Genomic DNA, 25,938 nt, shown 5'->3' with positions numbered 1-25,938 from the left:
CGATGTCAAAACAATATGTCGCCTCACCAGCTCGGGAGAATAAGAATGGTTCAATGTTGAATGCCCCCTCATTTGTGTAATTTTTAATGCTCCCTCAGTCGGGTTGCATAGGCGTCTGCTTAGGGAAATATACATGTTAAGGCTGATTCAACAGTTGTCATGGTTGCGGAGGAGTTATGTAAATACTTATGCAACATTCAGACAATGCTTGTAAATGCTGCGGTCTCAGTGTGACATGTGAATGAATTGTGCTGTAAACTTGGATTTAGTTGGCAAGACTATTGTTAACAATGTAAAACCAATAAATCAAGTCAGATAAGATAAGTGAAACAAAACTATCACAGAAATATTCATTTATGATTTGCTAGAAAGATTATAGAGAAATCGTTAAGGATGAACATTTAAATGTAAATTATCTATAAATAAATGTCTATGATCATGATACAGTATCTTCCCAATAGTAAAATAACTATCTCCATTGAATATGCCGATAGGACACGCCCACATACAGTACAGACAAAAAGTATTTGAATCATGTGGTTGCTACTATGTGCATTGTCATTGTGACTTTCACAATGAAGTCTAAATTGAATCTCGCTATTTTGTAAGATCCTACTACAAACAATACTTTCCTTATCTGAGATTACCATAAGATAGGCTACTAAATATAAAGTATCGGATGCAGGGACCCCATACTGCGTACATATCAAATGAAGCATTGCAGTTTAGGTGTGGCATAGAATTTAATGCGTAAAGCAACACATATCATAAATATATTCACATACTTTGTTAATATCACATATTATATAGTCACATACTCTTTTTAAAGGGATAAAGAAATGAAAATTTGCACTTTTGTTTAAAACCTGTACAAATCTATTTGTTCTGATGAACACAAAGAGACATGTTTGGGAAAACGTTAGCAACTGACCTTTCTGGGACATCATTGACTTTCATACAAGGAAAACAAAATCTCACATTTATTTTATTTTCTGTTGAACACAAAATTAGATATTTGAAAGAATATAGGAAATCAAATAGTTCAAGGGCACCTTTGACAACCATTTAAGTTTGTTCTACTATGATAGTCAATGGTCTCCCGGAAATAAAATTTTCCCAAATATCTTTGTGTTCAATTTACACAAGTTTGGGATAATAAAAGTTTTCGGGTGTAGCATTATTTTACATATGTTCACTGTAAAAAACTGAGTTTCTGGCAGCTGCGGTGCCAGAAAAAGATGGTCCAAGTTATTTTCCTCATGTAAAATGATTTTCATGTTTTCTACATAAATATAGACATTTCCCTGTAATTTGACATTTTTGACATATCTTGACATTTGAAAATATTAAAAAACCTTTTAAAAGAATTTTAACGTTGATAAATACTTTAATGTTGTATCTTTGTTTCCATTAAAAAAAAACACCCCATTAAAGATCTCTGGCCTATTATACAGTATATAATACATTAACGCAATTGAAACTGAGTCTAAAGGGCTTTTATTTCATTCAGTATTCTGGAAACTCGTAATAATGCTACGCCCTACTCATGAAAACAAATCTGTCATCTAAACGTACAAAGCTTGAAAGTATGTTAGTCAATGACAGCTATATTTCTTTACTGATAAGTTCTTTTGTAAAGATCCACAGCAACTTGACTTCACTGAATGCTTGTATTCTTTTCTCTGATGATCTGATTTTGGCAATGCTATTCACTTGAACTCTTCGACATACGATCCCCGCTGACAGAACAGATTACACTTCTGGTTTCTCTCATGAAAACACATGACAGTAAAAGGCTGAAAATAAAGGCCTTTTGTCTAAAGTAAACAAATCATAAGACTTCTTGGAACACACCCGAAAAACAGAGCAAAACGGGTCGAGAAGTTTCCTGGAGGCTTGACAACATGTGTGGTTGAACTGAAAACTAGACAACTGAGAAATATTCTTTATTGGCATTTTCATCATACAATTGACATATCATTTAAAATCAGTGTTATGACAACCAGCCAAACTCACTCTTGGCTCAAATAGGGAACAGGGCCAGGATGAAGCATAAGGGATTAATAATACGTTTTTGTAATAGTGTAGTGTAGTGAATATTCATTCAAGAATGTTTTTTCAAATAAAAAAAATCCCTGCACCATATCTTATGTGAGCAGGATAAGCCCTTAATCCACTTTATAACATTCTCCATTCCAAACAAAACATGTCCAGTTTAGTACAGACAAACTAAGGTATGTTTTTTTTTAACTTTATTGTGTAAATAAAATCAAAGGCATGAACACAGTACCTCTCACCAAGCCAACATTATTCTTGGATAAATAACAATTACTGTTAAAAATAATGATGTTATCAAGGTCAGTAGATCCAGTCAATATATAATAGTAGACCTGTAGGTCACTATACAGTACAATATTGACGACAACTTGGTTCTTTAACATAAGAATGTTAATTTGCTTTATGTTATTGTTAACATAAAATATTGCATTTAAATGCGCCCGACGAGATAATATTTGTAAACCTTGGCTGTCTGCATCCTTTATGACTTAAGTGATAACTTAAACATACTAGACTTTTGATCAGATGACCTCATAATCTTATGTTTACATTCTTCTACCTGGTCAAGGGGCAGATTATCTGAGAAAATGAAAATTCTGAAAGCAATAAAGATCATGTAAAATTCCAACATTCAAGGAATACAAAGGAGGAGTATCAAATAGCTGTGTATTGTTTGGATCACATGATGTCTCGTCACGTGGCATTCTGGGTCAAAAGCTAGCCAGGAGCGTAGGCCAGAATTCACCGCGGGTGTGGTTCAGGCGTGTAGTTTCTAATCCCAGACAGATATTAAAACAGTTAACACAAACAGTGGCACGGTTGGAATAAATTAAATCGCAGTGCAGGTTAAGTCCTCATTTTGAACAAAAAAATAAAAGCAAAAAAAAGGTAAATTGAAACTTGACAAAAAACTTATTCATAGTTTATAAACTCTCCATGTTGGACAGTCCGATAAACCTCTCCGAAGACTGAAGGGTCAGTCAGTTTGGGCGAGTAAGCATTGCCATGTAACGCCCTCTGCTGACCAGGACTGCAAAAGCACTGTATAAAAGAAAAAACTACAACCTTTCTACCCACCTATCATTATAATTCCTTCGTTCATAGAAGAAAAATTGTCTCTCAATCACTTTTGTCAAAGTCAGCTTTGGTCTCACATCCAAACACGAGGTAAAACTCAGAAGAGATGTCCAAAAGAAAAATAATGGAGAACTACATGAAAGCGGGAGCAGACAGAAGTTAAGAGCATAATGATAAAATGAAGAGGGGAAGAAAAAATAAATAAGAAAGAGGAAAAGAGAAAGAATGGATATGGGTGAGGTCTCTCAGTCCAATGATTGAGGGTCATTTCAACACCAGTGTGGCTTCGGTTCCATCCTTCTTCTTTAGGTACAGACCGTGAGTCAGGTGATGTTCTCGACGCAGGTATGCGTAGAAGTAGTCCGACACCAGTAGGATCTGTGGGTTGTATACACAAACACACACAAAAACTTATTATGTAATCTAATAGGATATCCTGTGAATGTGAAAGTAGATTTTATACACAAGACTAAATTAAAAAGTGTTTTGCGAGTAGTTTCCTGACTCATGAATTATTATTAGATACTTCTTGTCTCCACAACATATTCTTGACTATCTTAACAGAAAAGGAGCAACATGATCTCAGATTGTGAATCAGGTGCACGTGTCTCTGAGATAAAGAGCTCTTTCACTGGCGAACTTAATACGCTGTTTGGCTGAAACTAATACAAGTTAATGAATAATGAAACCTTGTTCCTACATTGATTATTCCACTCGCTATTGGTCAGCCAGGTAGCGGTAAAAACATTATCTTAGCCAATCCCTCTTAACATCAACAGATAGTGAGTTATATTGTTAAAAACAAGTACCACCATGATTTTATGTAAAATTTAGTCTTGGTAGGTTAAATAAATAAATGCATTTAAACACCAACACCAAATGGATGCTCTGCCTGTACAAGTTCCAAAGTTTTATTCAGGATGTACCTGTCCAACATTGAAGAGCAAGGTGATGGCATAGTAGAAGTTGGAGTTGGCACTGCCGGCATAGATCCAGAGATGCCAAAGTACAGGAAACAGCGCAGAGCACGCCAGCAGCACGCATGACACCAGAAAGATGTTTCTCAAAACTTGAGGGGAAAAAATGAAGAAATGTTGCACAGATAATATATTAGAAGAGAAAATCAGGAACTGGAAATGCATTCATTATGAACATGCCAGAGTGTCCAATCTCTCAAAAAATCTGTAATTTATCAAACGCAAGACACTGACGTTAATCATTTGCAATGCAAATGTGAAGCGAATAGTCAGTCAACACATGAAAAAATTCTCACATCTGTACAGATGATTCCAGGCTGGTAGAAATGCCATGTAGAGAGCGACGTCTCCCACTGTGGGGTACGACTTAAAGATGGAGATAATGGCAATCTGCATAAAGATGAGGAACACTGGATGCTCCCTGTATACAGTCAAACATATTCAAATGAGTCTCATGCCTTTACAGGAAAGTCCTTGCGCATACCAGAATAAAGAACAACTGATGTTTATGACATGCAAAAATTTACATTCAACCATATTTGTGATATTTTATCATAGTAATCTGTGGAGAAATCTTTGTTTAGAGTAAAACATGCAAAATAATGTTACTGCTTTGAAACAGTCTATGATCATTTAACGTTTATTACTTTTCCCTTCTCATCTCCATCTCTGCACATGACCAGCTGTTTTAGGGACCTACTTGAGTTTGATGGAGAGAGGAATGGTGTAAAAAAAGACATTGATCTGGAAGACGCAGATGAAGAAGAGACGAAAGTGCTCGAACATCTCTGCGAAGAAATACCAGAAGAGTCCGATGTTTGGGGTAAGATCTGGAACAGACAAACTGTGTGGAAAACACACAATCAAAATCATACAATGCACAACTCAAACATTATCATCTAAAAACAGTGTGACGATAAGATATGACCAATGCACATCGAAACGACAACAATTTAACCGTTATCTCTTCAATCTTTAATGAAAGTATATAAAGCTTAGTTAGCAATGTCTATCAAAACAGGAAAGGCTTGTAATGAGTGGGATGAGTGCAAACTCACATGAATCCATAAACAGAAGGGATGAAATCCCAGGAGCCCAGGAGAAAGAAAGAGAGTGCAGTGATCACCACAAAGCTGCCCACATATATGAAGACGTACTGAGAAGTAAAGAACCAGAAACTGCTCCTCCACGGATTCACAGGGATATACAACCTCTGAAAGAGAGAGATACAAGACACGATGAGGTTATGAATATCCCCAAAGATGCAGGTCCAAGTATGGCCTGCATCATATTCTAGTACTTTTGAATCAAAGCATGGAAGAATATATATTGCTTGAATCAGAAACAGGAAATAGATTTTTAAAAAAGGGACAATACTGATACACATTTACACAAACCATGATATAAATAACTGTGGTTATCGAGATCAAGATATTGTTAATTATTAAACACGTGTTTAACATTTTGCCTTATGAGCCATAATGGTTTCTCTCTCTCTCTCTCTCTCTCTCTCTCTCTCTCTCTCTCTCTCTCTCTCTCTGAGAGTTAATGTTTTTGACCACAATGATCGTGAAGCAAAAATCTGATATTGTGACATTAACATTTATCTTGACTGATGTTTTTATGTATTCTAGACGCACCTGAAGGAGAAACAGTAGAGCAGGAGCGAATAGGGTCAGAGGATAGATAGACTGATACGTGGCCAACGCTAAAAATATCCCGCTCAACAAGGCACTACCTGGAGAAAAAAAGGGAACACTTGGTGAACATGTACAATTCTGTAGGCAATAGATAATGTCCTGAACATCTACAAACAATACTTTTCACTATAAAGGTCTTTTCACACAGAGAACAGCGACAACAGACGATAATCTTTATTAAAAGCTTACACGACCAAAGTTTTACATTTGAAATGCTACCCTTTGTAAATTAAAATAAACCTTGATTTTAAAAACTTTATCTTTATAGTTATTGTATTGTATAACATCTTCATAATAACTCAAGACTGCCGACCCTAAATTTACACCACTAGAGTAATAATGCGTTGTAGAAGAAAGTGAATTGGGATGCAATACAAGACCAAGCTCAGACTCTGTGTGAGTCATACGTACTTCAGGAGCGCTTACCTTTAAGCGTACAGAGGATGAAGAGCGCTATATTGGCATTGTTCAGTCCACATGTCGACTTGGCCACACAAGACAGAATAGTGAAGGGGTTTAACAAATAACTGCAAGACAAACAATACACCAAACTTAACATCTTTGTTGAAACATTATTAAAATACATACTATATCTTTTTTTTAGAAAAAATATTCACTTACAACATGGCAACCTTGAGAGGAATGTGGAACATCTCCTTGGGAGTGCGGAGCAGCTCCAAACTATCATGTGGATACCGATCCAATTCCAAGGCATACTTTTGTTTCCTAAACTTTGAAGTACGCACACACAAAACTAAAATTGTAACATTTACAATACCGTATGCATTGCTTAAACCTAAAAAATGGTATTAACAAACAAAATAATTGTCAACAAAAAAAAACTTACTACATTCTTGTTATAAGTCTGGATCGCTAGATAGAGAGCCACTGCTGTAATAACATCTGCTATCTGGTGACAACAACGAAAAACAAATCTCAAAATATTTCCTCATACGTCCTGTTAGCATCAACCTAAACCATGAGACATTTAAAGTCGCACACCATTCACCACTGACATGTCAACAAAGTACTTACTATGAAAACGATCTCTGCATAGTCGACCATAAAATGAAAAAAATATATGATAAGGGGTGTCTGGAAGAAAGAAATATAAATATTCAACAGCTTACATTTAAGTACAATTGAAAATAATCTATCATTATATATAAAGGTAAGACAAATGAGTAAACTTACTTCATGAAACACATCTCCTGAGTAAGGCGAGACCCCCAAATCCAACAAGGCAAGACCCTCCACAACTGATCCAAAAAGTAATATGAGAAATGTATACGTTAAGATTGGGGTGTTAGTTATTGTTCACTGAAAATTCTGTCATCATTCACTCAACCTCTTGCAATGACAAACCTGTATGGGTTTCTTTCTTCCGCAAATCACAAAAGAAGATATTTTGAAAACTGTTGTTGACCAAACAGCGATGGCCCCCATTCACTTGCATTGGTTTTGTGTCCATACAATAGAAGTCAATGGCTGCCACCGCTGTTCAGTTATCAACATTCTTCAAAATATCTTCTTTTGTGTTCTGCAGAATGAAGAAAGTCATACAGGTTTGAAATGACGAGAGGGTGAGTAAATGATGACAGAGTTTCATTTTTGGGTGAACTATCCCTTTAAGACTTCCTAGAGTCAATATCTGCCCAACAAAGCATTAGTTGCTGTTGAATATCTGTGATCAGTTGAAATAATGACAGTAATATCGTTAACAGCCATCAATAAATGAATAAACTATAAAAGCATCACGCGTTGTCAATGTCTTTAAAAGCGTGTCTTTATTTGACAGCTTAGCAAGCAATGAAGCTGCAATGCAAACCAACACCAAACATCAAATCCATGCACACAAAATGCACGAACAAACCTCGTTTCCACGCATTCAAAGGCGACACAACCTCGACCCTCTCCGAAATTAATTCTGCCAAACTGGATCGGAATAAAACTGCTCTTATCGTAACAGCCACTATTAGCAGGAATGTTAAAGGAGCCGCCATTTTTGTCGCGAGGAAGAAGCTGTCGTCGCGATGCACTTCGGGATATGAAGTTCGCTGTCCTTTCCTGCGCACTGATTCCAACGTGGTAGAGCTCTGTGTTGGACTACAATTACAGGAAACGCTTTAAAATGTGAATTTTACAGTACTTCCCGTGTGTTATATTTTAAAATAATTATTCGTTTTATTTAAGCTCTACAAGTAGACTGAACTGGGAAATTACAAGATTAATTTTAAGTCGAACACGGGTTTACAAGATGATACAAATAACAGTGGGCTGTTATTATTCATTTAAAGCTCCTTTGGGGTGTTGCCATTTCACCGTGTCAGCACATAATGAAGCATGCAAGATGGCAATAAACTGGTTAGTAACACAGGCATCATTTCGAGTAAATAATAAAAAAGCCTTTTTAGGCTATTTTAGTCTTTATAAATATGTCATTCTTGGCGTGGTGCACTTTGAATACTGCCATCTTACACGCTTTATATATCACGTATGTCACTGTCTGTTATAATATTTTTATATCATTATTATTGTATTAGTTTGGTTTACAGTTTAATTATTTTTCTATACCAGATTTTTTTGTGCTAGAATGTTTTTACTTTGCAACAATATCATCGTGAAATATAAATAAAATTGAACACTGATGGTCGTTTTTATCGGATTTCATGAAATTGAAAATGATGAATTTATACCAAAGAATGTGGATATTGACAAGACGACTCGGTCCTATTACTGTGAACGGGGAAAGTGCAACACTCAGTACAGCGAATGAAATTCTCTTCCGGTAAAAAGAGCCAATCGTCGAGGAGTCATATGTTTGGGGGAGGGTCTCTTAACCCACGCGCGAGCCGGTAAAACGTGTTTTTAACACAATTTAAGATTAAGAAAAAATATTTTGGTACAGTTTTTGCAAAGTGTTATATAGTCTTGATGTTATATGTCGTTTAACCGTGACCCCAGCTCGCCATTTTAAAGTTACCAATCTTCCCCAATACAAGTAGACGGGGCTTGGTCTCGTCTGACTAAAATAGCAGCACGCGATGACTTTCCTTAAAGGGACTTTAAACTGACGCGAATACCGCAAGGCCGCGGGAGACGAAATCTGTTATCTCGCGTGTAAACGAACCCTCTGTACCCTGCGACCTTCTTGCGTTGCAAAATGAGCGAAGAAAGGTACGTGGAAAGAAACTGGACGGACTCCGAGACGAGAGCGCTGCTCCGCATCCGAGGAAACGAAGAGTTGAGTCGGCAGATCAGCGGAACCGTTCGCGATTCTCTCATTTACGGCGAAATCACGAGGCTCCTGCGCGCGCAGGGGATAAACAGAAGCCACCGGCAGGTCACCAACAAACTAAAGACGCTCAGGAATAAATTTCGGAAAATTCACGAGCACCACAAAAACAGCGGCCTCGGTAGAGTTTATTGGAGTTTTTACGATCTTTGCAAGTCCATCTGGGGGACCAGGCGCCCCGCAAACACCTCCGTGCCTAATGCTAACGTGAAACTCGAAGAACCCCAAAGCACGTCCATCGAAGAGAACAGATCCACTGACATCGATGTATCGGTCAGTAATGATGAAGAGACGGATATCACGCTTAAAGGTGGGTCCCTGCTTGGAAAGCTTCCATGGGAATAAACTGGAAAGTTGCTAAATTGCAGTGTTGTTCAAAAACAAACAAATGTCATTTAAGTTTCTGAAATGTTACCCTGCGCTTTCTGTAACCCCTTGCATCTTGGTTATTGAGGCCACGCCCCCTACACACACGGAGTTTTCCTACATCACATAACAAGATCATTTCCAGAATTATTTAGAACCGTAGTAGCCTAGGGAAAACATCCAGTCAAGTAAGTCTTTATTATATTACTATATCACTAAAGTTTAATTCTCAAAAACTACATTTCAATATGTTTATACACTAGCCACTAAAATGAAGCTCACACAATTTCACTTGCCATTTAAGAGATTATCACATCATATAGTCTGTCATATTCTTATTTTTAGGCTGTTGCTGTGTTTCTGTCTCTATTGTTGTGTTATTTCATAGTTTTTCATTGGAGTTTAATGTTATTCTAAAACATAAAAACATATAAAATTGGAAAAGTGAGTGAGTGCTTACAACGGTAGTGTGCATTTTCTTTTTGTCTAATCTTATTCCACAGAACAATGCCACGTCCGTTGTCTGATGTGTGGATACATTTCATCTCAGCCAGTGTAGAAGGAAAGGCTATGTACATTTGCAAATATTGTGGAAATAGCTATGTTAAGAATGTCACAAAGATGTAGAAGCATATATTCAAGTGCCCAGAGTTTCCCCAGAGCTTAAAAACAGCAACACCAGCAGGCAAGACTTCTTCTGCTTCCATTCAATGATTCAGATTTAGACGATTAATGACAGACTGAAAGATTCAAAGCTGATTCGAGTTCAATGTATCGTGTCAAATAAATGACATTTAAGTGTGTATTAGTTTGCATGCATGTCTGCTTATGACAAGCGAAGAAAATGTTTATATTTATTTGTATATGAAACAGTTTGTATAAATTCCCACAAATGTCCAGTTAAATCCTGCAAATTTCCATGAAGTTCCCAACTTGGAATTTTTCCAAAATTTCCCAGCTTGACTTCAACCTGGAAAGTTTCCAATCATTTATGGGACATCCCCTTTGCAACCATAGTCTCTACTTAAAATGCGTTGAGTTGATGGATGTGAACCAAAGAATATTAACTTCATAATTAACTTAACAATAAATCCCACTGGTATAAACCCTGACTACTTAAAGAAATGTTGTTCTGGTTGTTATTATGGTTGTTCATACTTGTACCTGTACCGAAAACCTTAAAATGTTGTTTTCTTTCATCTATGTATTGAAGATGGATAGTTGTCTTTTCAGTCCAATTTAAGTAAATACAGCTTAGAACTTCCATGCAGACTTGTAACGGTGTGATTCTGAATGATTGAGGAAGTCACGCAAATATTTGGTCTGGTTTATTTGTCATTAAAAACGGAAGCTGTGCAATGATGTCTATAACCGGATGTCATGTGTTGTACTTTTAGTTACTGAGCCTCCAAGGAAAAAGGCAAAAAAAGGCCACATTGCTGAATTCATAGGAGATGAAGAAGCTTTCCATATCCAGGACGAGAGAGATTATGAGGAACGGTTGCGTAGAGAAGCCAGGGAGGAGCAGAAGGAAGAAAGGGCAAGTCTGATGTCTATGTGGAAGGAAATGATGGAGTTCCAAGGGAACCTCTTAAAGGAATTCATACACCACCCGTCCCGGCCTACATCTGGGCCTTACCACAAACATGCTCATTACAACCAGGGGTCCTCTTCTTTCGCAAGCACTAGCTACACGGCACCATACGACTCGCCGGGGTAGGTCTTGTGCCTCTGTTGTATTTTTTACAAACTCGTATGATCCTGCGGTATTTATTTACTGTCACGACGAAGATAGCTGACCCCAAAAAGACAATATTCTCATAATTAACTCTTTTATTTTGTCCTCTGACAGAATGGAAACTGAAAACGAAAGTGCGATCTCACAAGAGGAAGAGGAGGAGGAGAAATACCTTCCTTCTGAGATCCCTGTCATCGTAGACGTTGCCACTGTGAAATGTACAAACGACGACCAATCAAATATCACACTGCCTCTTTCGCCCCAACCCACACAATCGACAGAAAAGACAGATCTACAGGTGTCTGTGCTCCGCAGACAGGAAAAAGTGTTGCAGCTACAGGAAGAGTATTATACACTCAAAATCAAGCACCTGAAAGACAAGATGGCCAGAGATCAGGGACAGAATGACAAGTCTTAACCATATTAAAACGTTTTCAAATGAAACATTTTAGTTGTTTTGACTGTGTCAATTGTATAATGTTACTGTGCGTTTAAACGCTGCCTATGTTACTCAAATGTGTAATGGAATGTTGCATACTTTGACCAGTAGATGGCAAGATGGTACATTTCTTTTTATACTGCTGTCACAAATTCGAGAGTATAGGCTAATAAAAACCCTTGCCTGTACATTCATAAATATCCATACATTTATTCTCGAGGACCCCTTCAGCTGCTAAAGCGATGCTTTGTTAGTTTTATGACAAAGAAGTATGCTTTTTTTATCGCAATGCTGTCCTTGCCGTCAACATAAAATCTTCATTAATAAACTTACAGTGTAACTGTTAATACATGTTTCATTAAACAGTGTAGACTTGAAACTGCGCTTTATTAAATTCCAACGCCTGGAATATCCTTGTTCACTTGGATCACTTTAAATAAAATGTTTGTTTCTTATGTTCTCTCATGCATGCTGTCTGTTATCATTGCTTTACTTGAATTAAAAACATTAGCCGTTCATCATCATTATTTAGAAGAGAATCAAAGGATGTTTTCTGAGTGGTCTAAGCTCGTGCTATAGCTCTAATAAATTTTCTCCTCAAATGTTTTTAATAATATCTCTCTCTTTTATTCCCCCCTGCTTTTCTTATAACAGGTAGAGATTGAATTTATAAGGTAGAACCACTCTGTGTTTGTTCGGCGTTCTTGTTTTGAAACAGCGTGAGATGGCGTACTGGCTTTTCTTTTTCATTACTTGCACTTTGATATTTTTTGTACAGGTAAATAAAAGAGTGAACCAATTTCAGTGAACTCAAACGGATTACTTTTATGATTTAATCAAATTTGTCGTCAAACAAGCTTAATATAATGATTTAAAGAGAGTTTTATAATACATTCTCATATCTCAGAATAGTTTATTGATGAATACACCGTTTATTTGTTGATTTTATCTCTTGTTTCTTTAACATCACAAATGAATTATTAAATATTTCCGAATGGATATATAAGAAGCTTGTAAGTATTCTCACTTGTTTGAGTTTGCAATGAGAGGCGTATAGCTGATGGGAAATGTCAAGTATAATGAGCATGAGTTTCTGTCAGGCAGTTGTTCTTGGGGTCTTGCTGAGTGGGATTACACTTAACACTTCCCTTCTGGGCGAAATGTCAGCCTTCACTTCATACTTCACCCAAAAATGAAAACTCTGTCATTATTTACTCACATTCGAGTTGTTTCAAATCTGTATACATTTCTTTGTTCCGATAAACACTTTATTCTGGGTTTTGCCCCCATTGACTACCGTCGTAGGATAAAATACAATGGTATAGTCAAAAGTGCCCCAGAACTGTTTCTTCAGTCTTCTATTGTGTAAGTATTTTTTCCTACTGTGGGAGTCAATGGGGGGCAAAATCTCTTTGGTTATAAGCATTCTTCTAAATATCTTTCTCTGTGTTCATCAGAACATAGAAATGTATAGAGATTTGGTCGTAGGTGAGTAAATGATGACAGAATAAATTTTTTTGGGTGAAGTATCCCTTTAAGCCTAGATTTCCAGCATCTGCTGTGGTGTGCAGATTTCTGATGTTCTTTCAGTTAAATAAATGTTTGTGAGCTTGTCGATTTATGACGCAGAAATCTGTTTACAGGGAATTTAAGTTTGCTTGCCTTTTATTTGGGGTGTGTTTAAAATGTGCTTGAAAATCCAATGTCTGGTTTGTTTATGTGGGTGCAAAAGGTGTTATACTTTTTACTATACACTTTTGGGTTGTATTTGTTTAATGCATTAGATCCTATAAACTTACAATAAGCAATACAGTTTTTCAGCATTGATTAATCTTTGTTCGCGTTATTGTCAGTCATGTTAGTTCATTGTGCATCCACCAATGTTAACATTTACATTTTATTTTGTACAGTATATGCATAAGTAAATGCTGAAATTAACATCAACGAAGAAGAATTAGTGATGTAGAATTATCATATATTGTCAGCTAATGCATTAATTAATGTTAAGTACTAAACTTTCATATTAGGGTGAACCTGGTCATAATGTCCAAACAATTATTTTAATAGCACTTCAAAGCTATTCTGTATGGGCACATCAACCTATGAATAGTTTATAGGTGTTTGCACATTTAACGTTAAAGAATTTAACAGGCAATAAAAATCACACTTTATCCAATAAATCCTGTCTGTCCACCTTTCTGTATATTATTCATGTGTCAGTTTTTCCTTGCACTGAACTCTGCGTATAACCCGGGCAGGCTTGACGGACGGTTGAGATGTCGACTGTTTTCTCTGCAGATCGTCAGTAAAAGGCAGCATACAGGCTATGCTTATCTGTCAGCTTTATGTGGCTTTGCGACTCTACGCGTTGGGATGATATCCACGCTGTTTCTTTGTGACACTCAACAGCCCAAATATAACCGCTGAGCGCTGAGTCAACCGTCAATGAAACTTTGCAAGACCTGAGCACCAACAATAACTGTAAACAAGTTCGAAAATATGCAAGACCCCCTTGTCAGCGGCGTGTCCAGTCCCCCAACAGACAGAGGCGTTGACATGTGGTGGGGCGTCCCATTATAATGAGTGCTATTCTTGTACGTTACGTTAATTTTGTTTTTTTTCTATTCCCGTGTTGTCACAGGGTTGTGACAAGCCCTGTCATCTCAAGGTAAGGCTTTGCCATCCGAAAGGCCATCCTGTATTTAGAACAGTCTTGACAATTCCACTATAACCGCAAGTTAAAACTGTCACAGGCTACCTGCTTTGGGTACATTTACATCTGCAAAGTAAGCTACCGATGGTGAGATATTCTCTATCTTTTTCTGTTTATATTGATTCTGAACCCCCACTTTCTTTGCCAATGTATATCATATTTATGATGAAAGCATGTTACATTTGTGCATTCGGCTGATGTTTCTATCCAAAGTGACTTCAATGCATTCAAGATATAGATTTTCATTATGTGTGTTTACTGAGAAACAAACACACAACATTTGTCGTGTTAACACAATTGTCCAGCAATTGAGCTTCAAGAACACGTTGCCAAGAATTCTGCTAAATGTAAAACCCAAAAAAACAGAAGGCTACATCTTATTTTAGGCTAACCTGCACCTGCATGGTTATCAAACTATTGAATGTGGCATGTATCTTTATATGCATGTATAAATACACAAACGCACATATATACGTATAAATATATTTTAGAAATATGAGTGATATGGCATTTTCTAGGTTCATTTCAACTAATGGTTGGGTTAGTCCATATTTTACCCAACTATGAAAAAAACCCAATTTTTTGTTTAGAATGCACCATTATATTTTTACAGCAGACTGGTTTCTCGATTGAAGCCGGCAGGTCTTGACACCATGTGCCTTAGTTAGTAAGACAAGAAAACATTCATCACAATTGCATCCCAGTGGCTTCAAATGAATGCACCCTGTGAACTCCATATCTGACACTAAAGAAGAGATGGATAGGAGCTGAAGGACAGTTCATTAGATCTGAGACGCTTTATAGATTGATTCTATCGCGTTCATTTTTCCCTCATCTGCTTCTTAGAGATTAAACACTGTAACGTATCGATTAGCCTCTATCTCAGAACTTCTTTTTCACAGGTCTAATCCAATCACTCATTTGGTCCTCATGCAGGATCATACAATATGAAGTCTGAAAGAAAAAAACAGGTAGTGAGTATATGATTTGTGTTGACCTGGGGTAGAGCACGAGGCGTAAAAATGAGTAAGTATGCTATAATCTGGGTTATGCTGAATATGTGCCTCGGTTTTCATTCAAAAAGAATTGAACCTTTATTATTTTGTCAATGAGTTTGGAAAATGTGCTTTTTTAACTTTTTAACAGCAGCAGTCGAAAGTTTGCACCAATTAAATGGCATTACTTCAACTGTTTAAGACTTTGTGAAAATCAATCGCTCGATTCTGGTATCTGATAATAAAAGCAATAACTCAGCCATGATCTTCTATAAACTCTCTCTGGCTTTATATGCCCCGGTTTACCTGACAAAAGCTGATTCGGACAATAAAAGAGAAAATTATAACCAGGTTTGTCATATTGTTGTCAGGAGAATCTTGCCGGGATGTCAGGTTGTGTTAAAAGATTAGCCATTATTGCAAAAGGTAATAAATATAGATCATCTTTGTGACTAGTTATAGCACCCTACCACTAGAGGACACCGTCTCCAATATACTGAATGATGCTTCACATGCTTCATTTCTTGTTTTCAATGTTTTCAGCATATATGTCAGATGTTGCTCATACTCATTACTCATGTCATTCAAAAAAGTTCTTTCTCCTGCAGAACAGAAAAGTAGAAATTTGGAAGAGCGTTGGACACAAAACCATTTATACGTTTCTCAAAATATCTCTTATGTTTCTCCCAATGTGTAATGCTGGGTTATTCCACTCATTCCCTGTATATCTCTGTTTGGCAGCACATATATGCACATTCTATCCTTTGGTTTTCCAAGGTCATGATTTGGGATCTGTGTGATCAGTCATATTAATTGCATTGTTACAGTATCGAAGAGCGATATCTTTCATGCATAGCTTATGAACAAACTGGGATTGAGAGAAAAATATGTTTAGAATGCCATAAAGAGAACAGGAAAAAAATGAAACAGTCTGCATTATTGATCTGAATTTACAAAGACGCTATAAAATAAACAGGCCTATTTCCTTATTGTTGATGCTGAATCATATCGGACTAGTAAAATACAATTTTCACTGCAGTAATTTCACACCCAGGAGAGCTGCTTGAAAACTTGAAACGACTCTAAAACTTTTTATGCGCACAGATTTTGTCATCTGGGCATAAACAAAGATTTAACTTTGCAAATTATGATGCATGAGTTATGCATGCGTTGTCACCTTTGCCTGCACAAAAATGGTTGATCTTATAGTGGAAACGTTCTTTATTTTGATAGCAATGGGTATTTGTGAGAATGCATTCCATTCGGTTGAAGGCGATGCACTCTTACAATTTACATCTTGCATGAGTGTGGAGGAGAAAGTGTCACTTTTATTTGTAAATATATTTCGTTTTGGTGACTGAGCAATGCCTTAAAAATAGACTGCAGTATATTCTGTTAGGCAGCAAGTTCCTATATTAACATATTAAACTGAAGAATCAGAGAAAGAAGAAAATATGATTTTATTAATAATAGATTAACACAGACACGCATGCGCAAACACCCACATTTATGTGTACGCCTAATATACAATAGTAATGAATTCCTGTGACTGATTAAATTATTTTAATGAATGTTTGTTTCTCATTTGTAAGTCACTTTGGATAAAATGAATAAATGTAAATGTAATTTATATAATTTACATTATAGCATATACAATGTGTATTATTTAATAGAGAAAGAGAGAATAATCACACTGAATATAAGCATTTATTTTTAAGGATAAAATTCACAAGGCATTAAAATTTGATTGTAATAATGTTTCTTGCTTCAACACGATTTATATTAATATCAAACTTTGATTTACTTCAGAATGATATCGATTTGAACACCAGATTTAAGCGGACCACGGCGGACTCTATATTCAGAGGGGAATCAGACCCCCTTCACCCGCTTCTGTCGAGGCTTTTTTGAATCCGTCACGATGGTAACGCTTCATATTCAGATTTTTGACCTGTAACGTGAACTTGCAATAGATTTCTGCATTAACTATTTGCAAGAGTTTAGAAGCAACGCATTGGAACGCTTCTAAACAAAACCGTTACAATACTTTTCACTTCCGGTGGGCTAAACAGGTTCGCGTGGCTTTAGTGATGTTAGCTGCTTAGACGCAGGTGAAATTATAATTTTCATCATGTTTTATAATTTATATAACAACTTGTCGCAAAATTACAAAATAGGTTTTATTACAATAAAGAATAGACTTTTAAAAGATGTTGGTGTTGGCAGGGCGTTGCTAGGCAGTTGCTAACACGTTGTAGCATGTAGCCATTGCCATTAATGGCCCTTTGAGACAAGGCTCGAATACCTCTCTCAATATAAATCTATGAGTTTTCCCCCACATTATTAGCTGCCAGGTGTAGGCTTCTTCTGATAGTTTAGAAAGATCATTTTATTTCATTCCTGCCTGAGCGGTGCAGGATGATTTATACGCATAAGTTAAATTACTAATAATGAATAATGATGCACTAGTAAGCTCCATTAAATAATGTGTTCAATAAGCAGCATTTAACTTTTAATTTAATCATTTAAGTATAATCTCAGTCTTATGTTATCAACCTCAGTGGCACTCACACATACATGTCTATACATTAAGCAGAGACCGTATCAAGCAGAGATATGCCATAAAGCACGGTGCTTGGAAACCGACTGACTGCCCCACACACTGCCCCCTGGCCACACGCTTCCATATCCTCCCCGCTGCTCCCAAGGCTTTTGTGCTAGGCTGTGATCCGTGGATCCGAGATAATGTTCTGTTTGCTCGTTCTGGGCTTAGCATGCCCAGTACCGCCAGGGGGTAGCAAGGCAGATGAATAGTGAGCAAACCCATGTCGAGGTTCTTCCCTCGAGGACGGGCATTGGCAGGCTCATGTGGAGCGACAGCCACACTGATTTGAACAGAGTCTGATGTTGGGGGGGTTCAACCTTTACAACGGCAATATCTATTGTGTTGTTAGTTATCAGACTCTTTTAAATGTGGGAGATTGTCTGTTTGTGTCGTCACAAGGCTGCCAATGTTAACATGTTCACTTTTGAGATTAGCGAAATGTTGGATGTCAGTGTTTTGGTTGCTCTGCTGGCGCTCACAAGGTCACGGGTTCGAAGCCCAGGGAATGCATGGACTTATAAAAATGTGTTAAATGACATCATAAAAGTGGAATGCATCATCGTAAATGATACGTTTATTTAACACTTTTACCTCATTATTGGTAGGCCCCGTTTTCCAATTAAGGAGTGAATCTATTATTGCTTTGACAATTCATGAACTGAGTCTTGTAGCTATAGCCTGAACGTGCCATTTTATGTTTCAAACTTAAAGACGTTTGACGTTACCTACTGTCCTAATTTTGTTTATCGAATGCATACTCTTCCTAGCCAACGCTAACGTTTATGAGCAATTCAGTGTGAGGTTGAAGTTGATTTGTCATTGTCGTTTTAGACGACGTCTTGACTTGGCCCGATGTTGATGAACTGTGAAGTCGTCTAAGCCACAGTAGCACAGCTCAGATGGGATAATCGGTTAATCCATTATCTGCTTAGCTACGGAGGTGGTTGCCCGTGTGTGTCTCATTCGCCCTTATTTATTGATGAAGAGACTTTTCACAGCGAGCGAGAACTAAAGGGGGATTTCGAAGAGCAGGTTTCTGAAAGCTCAAATGCTTCGCACGGCTTTTACAGTGCTATCCTTACCTGACCTGTGACATAATGAATCGGTGAATCACGGTTGCCATTTCAACGCCCTCTTCCGGGCATATTATTGACAATAGCGAAGATCAAAGGGTCGAATACCTCGTAAATCCTTGTTGTGATTGCTTCTGTGGAAAACATGTTTGCTCGGATACAAAATGCCCCATCTTGGCATTCACCTTTCATCTCCAAATCCATCTCGAAAGTTCCACGACAAAGTCTGTTCTTTTAGCGCTAACTGTCAAAACTGGCTTTTTACCCGAGGAGGGATTTTATATATTTTCGCAAGCCTTTCTCAGGTCTTTCAGACGTTTTGTTAGAAGTCCCTTTACTTCAGGCAACAGGAGATGTGTCTTGTCCCGCAGGAATGGCAGGAGAGGTTTAAGCACCTGTTTCGCACGGTGGGGATTAGCATTAGTGCTGGATTAGCTACCTTTGCAAGCTCCTTTTGCGTATCATCTAAATGTAGAGTGAACACACGAGCATCTAGTCTGCTTTGATACAACAGAAGCCAATTGGTTGCAGATGTTGAGCCGTGCTATTTATAATTAAGGACGGGATCAGATCACCTTCAGTGGTTTAGTCAGGCTAGCTGAATCTGTGACCAGTTCCCTCTTAAAACCACCTGTTAATTCCTGTAATCCTCAGCCTTTGTAGATTTAACTTTTGTGGCTGTAAAAACTATAATTTCTTTTGGCTTTAATGAGTTAAAGGGATAGTTCAACCAAAGATTCTGTCATAACGTAGTCACCCTCAACCCTGATAGCCCACATACATCTGGGCGACGTCAGTTTGATGTCTGGATGTACATTTGCAAGACATCTATTTTTGTTTTGCTCAGGTGCAATACATCTCTGAGATGTCTCCTGTCAGATGTCGTATAGATTCATGTTCATGATTTAGAATGTATGTAAAACTGCCTTTCTAAGACGTTTACCAGATTGATTATGTCAGATTGAGGAAACATTATCAGATAATGTTTTTCAGATTTCCAGATCTTTAGCGGTGCTTTCAGGGAGGTTGTTTTGAAGGATGTGGAAAACAAAACACTTAATAACAAAACTGTAAATAATGACTTTAATTTATGGGTGAACGGACCGGACGAACTTTGCCCCATCAGTTTGTGTAGCTTAAAATGTTACACGCTGTAAATAAAATACTTATAATACATAACATGTCATAATATAAATCAAAACAGAATGTGGCTTTTTTACAGCTGTATTTGTGAATTTTGTTGCCTTAATTGTTACAAATATTGGCTAATTATTGGTAGAAAATTCCCAGTATATTTTCAGTTTTTACTTTTATTTTTACTAAACCTTTGTGGAGCTTGGACCAATGGGACCTGTTTTCAGAGTAAAAATTTAATTATTCAATCAGACATTTACATTTAATCTTTTCACCCACGCCATAGATTTTCTTGTTTATATTTGTCGGCCAAAACTGCACTAGGGCTACTTTATTCATAAATGCTTTTATTCATCAAAGGAAAAAGACAAATATTAATCATACACTGTACGTTGTCTAAGTTTCTTGTAATTTGGATAACGGTAAACATCCGTAAACTATTTTAGCATCATTTGGCTGTACTGATTTAAAAAACATGTAATGCAAAACATGAACACCATACAAGGCTTATTTTTTGTAAATATATTCAACCTTAAAACCATTTAATATACCAAATTATATTATTAAATAACAGTATTTGATATACATATTTTTGCCATTTGGCAGAAATGCATTATATTATGGAGAATAGATTACATTTATTGCACAAATACATGCAACACCTGGTGTGAATTTATTTTAGAAAAAGTATGTTCAGTGATGTAAGAGATAACACGGGTGCTAAGATTACAGAATTTCTCCTCCTTGTTGCAACCGAACCCATATTTTACCCATGTTGTCTGGGTCATGTTTCCTTTAACCTTGTAGTTTACTGTAGCTGCTGGGTTACAAGAATGGGTGAACCTGTCCATGTTAAAATCTTTAGTTCACTAGCTGCTACCAAGTTGGAAATTAATTTTGGCAAAAATAAAGGCATTTGATTGGACACGACCCGTGTCATCTCTAGCCATGCACAGATTCAGCATGTAAGCATCCTTTTCCCCTGCTCTCCTAGTTTTGGGTCAGGACCCACCACAACCCTATTGTTATTCTGAGAGTTTTGTGCACCCTTGGGCTTTTTTATTGCAACCAAATTTGAATTGGATACAGACATTGAATGCTAATGTATGAGTGTGGAAAGCGTGATCTGACGGGCCAAAAGGTTACACAATTGAGTCCTGGGATGAGAACTACACGAACAGTTGAGTTGCTGAGATGATCTATGCTGGTTATATGGAGACTTTCCAGGCAAAAATACTCTGTTTTTCCAATAAATCTAACCTTTTCCTTCTTTTAAGGTTGATAAGACTACTGGATCTTTTTTAGAATTAGTATATAAGATTACCTTCAAGTCTACCAGCAGAAAAACACGAAACCAGAAAAGTATTGTCTTTGTAGTAGCCTATAGCACAGCTTTGTGTTTGTGTGTACGTGTGTGTATGCGGTGCACCGCACTGCGATGATGATTTAATAACAGCCGAGAGATGATTTCACTAGCACAGATCAATGCTGAGTGGCCAGAGAAAGAGAAAATGATTTCTCTGCCCTCCCAATACCTTTCGCAACAGAATCCTCTCATAGCATCCCATTGCACCACTTTTATCAAACTGATATGGAGCGGGAGAAAATCATATAAAAATGCTATTTATTTTTCATCTCCTCTTATATTACACTTGTGCACTTCTCCTGCCTCGTCTCCCCAAAGGGTTCGAGGTAATGTTTGGGGCGAAATGGAGACAAATGCTTCGCTTTCTATGCGCGTAGGCTTTGGGGTGTCGTACTGCGGGCTAAGCGAGATGTATGTAAGGACAGCGTTTTGCGTCATTGTGTACTATTTTGAATTGAAACGTTCATGATGTGGACCATCCGTGCCTTTTATAACTCAAAATGTACCTTTTAAGCATCTTGTGTGGACCTAAATAGGACCTACTGTACCAGACACGAACAAAAACGAGTTATTTGCAATTGGTTTAAACGTCTGCAGTGTAATAATTTCATAGCAAAAAGGCAAGAGTTCTTGAATTAATCCCATAAATTTTACCCCAGCAATTTTGCCGAGACGAAAGAAAGCTGTTTTTGTGACACGGACAATGTATGATTTAACACTCCATTCAGAGTGAAAATTAACTCTCAGGTTCTTTGTGTGGGGTTTGACATGCAGAGCCTGATTGCCAAGATTATTTCATAAATTTTTATCCAGAAAAGTTCGAGAAATTGGTATTCTTGTCAGTTGACTTTCTTTCTATAGTTGACAGGCAATCATTCTGCATTGTTCTGGCTATTGACATCGTCTCGCAAATATTGACCTGAAATTAGACAAATTATGTTTGTGAGTTTGAGAGCGTGCACGCACATGCACAAGATGACAAACTTCTCATTGCTATGTTGTTTTAGACATATCGGTATTGGACCACATAAATGATTCACATTGTTAAAATCCTTATCCCCATGGCAATGACTGCTTACATACTGAAATCCTGACCTGGCTACAAAAAATGTGATGTTGCTTTTTGAAGTCTTAATATTATCTGACCGTTATAAAATCCATACTATATAAATATATTTAGAATTTTATGGTTGGATAGTGGCACTCAATTGAATTGAACGGTTTAAGGTTGTGTTAAAGTTGAAGCGTGTAATTGTTTTGACTGTGAAATACTTTGTTTTATGCCTGTTTATTACACAGAGACATGTTGCAAACGCTTTGGCTCTATAAAAGAAATCTTATATTAAGTTTCCCAGCCAGTACAAGCATTATTGCTTTGGCCAAATTATATCTGTGTTTCTGACCAATGAATGACCAGGAGAGGCTAGATAAAAAGAAAGAAAAAACATCTCATTTTTTAGCTATTTACCTCCTTTGTCCAATGCATTTCTTCCTCTTGCAGATATCCGTTTAATATATTTATCCATTTCTTTGCAAAATTGAAATCTAATTTTGGTCTTTTGGGAAGCGCTCATCAAGTCCTCCATAATTCGCTTTATTCTGCCACTCGGTGATTGAATCAAAAATATATTAACCGTCAGAGTCAGCACTTATGAAAAGAAGCGTCAGTCTGCCTCTGAGGGTGTTATCAGACATTATGGTCCAGGCCTCGTTCGTGTGGGTGCTTTTTGAAATGATAGACTCTTAATGTGCACATAAGATTATGACTATTGATCACACAATCATTAAATTATGTCCAAGGTAGTGCATCAAAATTGATTCATGCAGTTCATGAGATGAGTAATGGGTTTCAGCCTTCGCTCAAGTTTCACACTGAATAAACCTTCTCCAGCGTTTACCAGACCTTGACTGCTTAACGGACCCCAAAATGACAGTTTCGTCAATATTTACTCAACTTAATGTCCTTTTGACCTGTTGAATGTTATACCATACATTTTAATAGGGTATCTGTGAATAATAACTTTTGAGTCAAAAAGTCAAAAAGCTATCATGTTACGTCATTTGTGGCCAAAATTGTATTTTACACAATAGTAGTAATTCTCAACTAGTCTTTCTGACACGACAAGTCATACCAAACAGATCTCAGCCACCATTGACTCCCATATAGCATTTGTTTCCCCTTTATGGCAGAAAATGTGGTATGAGATCTGTTCGGTTAGTAACATTCTTCCAAATATCTTTCTCTGTTTTTAGTAGAACAAAGAAATTTATACAGATTTAGAACAATCTGAAACATCCGATTTAGAACTTTCTCCTTCGCAACACCTTCCTGGTGGAACATTCTTCCCAATGCGGTCCGGTCAACCACATCTCTCACAACCTTCAAAAATCTACTTAAAACATACTTCTTCGGCGAATACTTGACAGACAAATGAGAAAAAAAAGAAAAAAAAACATACACTGGTAATGGTCAAGCTTTTGTTGAAACTAGTAACTTTGTATTAGCACCTATTGTACTATTGCTCGTTGTATGACATATTGCTTATTGCTCCCCGAACTCTTTGTAAGTCTCTTTGGATAAAAGCGTCTGCTAAATGACTAAATGTAAGATTCTTCGAAAATTCTTATTTCCACCAAAAACAGCAATATTCAGATTTAAAGGGTGAGTAAATAAATATAAAAGTAAATAAAAAAAATGTATTTCCTTTAATCTTGTTAGATCTAATGAATGGAGTCGTTGGGTCATCTTCACAGCTCACTTGAAACGCGGCCCTCCGGATCCATCCGCGGTCTTCGTTCCGGAAGCCCACTCTTGTCAAACAGCAGGGGGTCCCAAACCGCTCAACCACACATACGTTGGTATTAAAAGGCCAGCAAGGCGGTTCCCCAATGCAGAGGTGAAGCTGGTTTTACACACATTAGTGTTCTCATTAAAGGGGCCTGCGGGGAGAGACGTTGTTTGAGCGCTTTTAATTGAAAGAGAAGTCATGGGTGGGAGCCATGTTTCCATGTGAAGTTAAGCAGTGGAATCAATAGGGAGCTGCCCCGGAACAGAGGACCTAACATCCCTCGAACCCGTCGACGCTAGGCAAATGAGTTTTTATAAGTTTCGCCATTGTGTAATCTATCGTGGATGATGGTGACTGCTCATATGGAGATTGTGCTCATTACACAAAACTTCTCTCATAATTGCAGCTGTTTGCGAACGTCTTTGTGAAGCTTAAAGGCGACGGAGGCAGTTAATTGAATTGGAAGTTGGGTTTTGTTGTCCGCTGAGACTTGAAAGTTGGTCAAACACTCAAACTTTGTACGATGCAAGAACAGAGACGTTGTCCTTGAGTTTGTCAAACTTGAGGCCGTTGGTCATGTCGGATTGGTTCATGGAGAAAAGAAAGTTTCCCTTATGCAAAAAATACAGTATTCCTGTACGTTAACTGTCAATATTAAATCATTTAAAATATAGATAGTTTCATCGGCAACGACATAAACAAACAATATGTGGCCCAAACTTAACTCCGTTAGACCTCTGCAAAGAATAAATAACTGTTTAGTAGTTTTCATTTAATTGAATACAATTAATATACAATAAAATATAAATTCATATTGATATGAATTAAATCTAAAATAAATTGTAATATTACAAGCCACTAGACAGACCGATAACCGTGTGCGTCCGATGAAGCCGTCTATATTCAAAAACATCGAGTAATACATTGTTAATATATTATATGTATCTTGAATAAGATTGCTGCTTTTCATATATTAAAAAGTATATTATTATTACAAGCACTTATACATATTCATTGAAAATTGAATTATTTTTTCCGGTACATTCCTATTATTTTCTATGTCAGGGTTTACTTATCCCCATTTTGTTTCAACCCCATTTGTTTTTTTTTCTGTGAAACACAAATATGATTCTTGAAAGAATGTTAAGTGAAGGGTGTCAGGCATTGTAGATAAAAAGCAGTCCATGTATGTTGGGTATGATTGTTCTGGTCACTTTTAACCAGATCGATGTAAGAAAAGAAAATATTCGTTTGTGATCCACGGATTTAAAAACAAGGCAGATGTGTTTTGAATGACGGGAGAGCAGGATGCACAAGAAATGATAAGATGTGAAATAATTTTTTTTGGGGTGAACTGCTTCTTTAATCTTCAATGTTCAAATGAGATCGATGTTAGTCCTGAGATGATGAAAAAAAGAAAATGATTGAAGGAACCCGAGAACGATTTGTTAGTCTCACACTAATAATATCCCAATAAACTGACCTTCAGGCCTATTCTGGTCTTCCATGTCGCTCAAAAATCTGTACGGCCACAATTTCCTGTTGTGCTGTCTAGTGTATTTAATGAAGGAGAGCACGTTAGGACAGTGTGTGCGGGAGGAATTAAAATGAAG

At 37.1% G+C, this 25,938-nt stretch overlaps 2 protein-coding genes across 3 annotated transcripts; one reads left to right on the top strand and one right to left on the bottom strand.

Annotated features, from left to right (window-relative positions):
• Nucleotides 1-1,927: 1,927 nt before the first annotated feature.
• Nucleotides 1,928-9,607, bottom strand: pigu (phosphatidylinositol glycan anchor biosynthesis, class U). 2 transcript variants are annotated; one of them, XM_079460374.1, is made up of 12 exons: nt 9,523-9,607; nt 7,007-7,071; nt 6,848-6,907; nt 6,660-6,722; nt 6,434-6,543; nt 6,239-6,339; nt 5,753-5,850; nt 5,171-5,325; nt 4,813-4,956; nt 4,409-4,533; nt 4,062-4,204; nt 1,928-3,513 (listed from the first exon to the last, which is right to left on the bottom strand). In XM_079460374.1, exons 3-12 carry the CDS (start codon nt 6,875-6,877, stop codon nt 3,400-3,402), a joined length of 1,083 nt encoding a protein of 360 aa, XP_079316500.1. In that variant the 5' UTR covers nt 6,878-6,907; nt 7,007-7,071; nt 9,523-9,607; the 3' UTR covers nt 1,928-3,399. The 2 variants fall into 2 exon arrangements, with proteins under 2 accessions (XP_079316500.1, XP_079316499.1); XM_079460373.1 differs by lacking the exon at nt 9,523-9,607 and adding an exon at nt 7,686-7,938.
• LOC306896408 (uncharacterized protein) lies at nt 8,530-12,448 on the top strand. The gene is made up of 3 exons (XM_079460375.1): nt 8,530-9,417; nt 10,871-11,189; nt 11,326-12,448. The coding sequence occupies exons 1-3, from the start codon at nt 8,976-8,978 to the stop codon at nt 11,627-11,629; spliced, it is 1,065 nt and encodes a 354-aa protein (XP_079316501.1). The 5' UTR covers nt 8,530-8,975; the 3' UTR covers nt 11,630-12,448.
• The last annotated feature ends 13,490 nt before the right edge of the window (nt 12,449-25,938 follow it).

The sequence above is a fragment of the Barbatula barbatula genome (genome assembly GCF_947034865.1).
Source record: "Barbatula barbatula genome assembly, chromosome: 7".
Taxonomy (NCBI): domain Eukaryota; kingdom Metazoa; phylum Chordata; class Actinopteri; order Cypriniformes; family Nemacheilidae; genus Barbatula; species Barbatula barbatula.
This window is presented reverse-complemented; position numbering and strand designations above follow the sequence as displayed.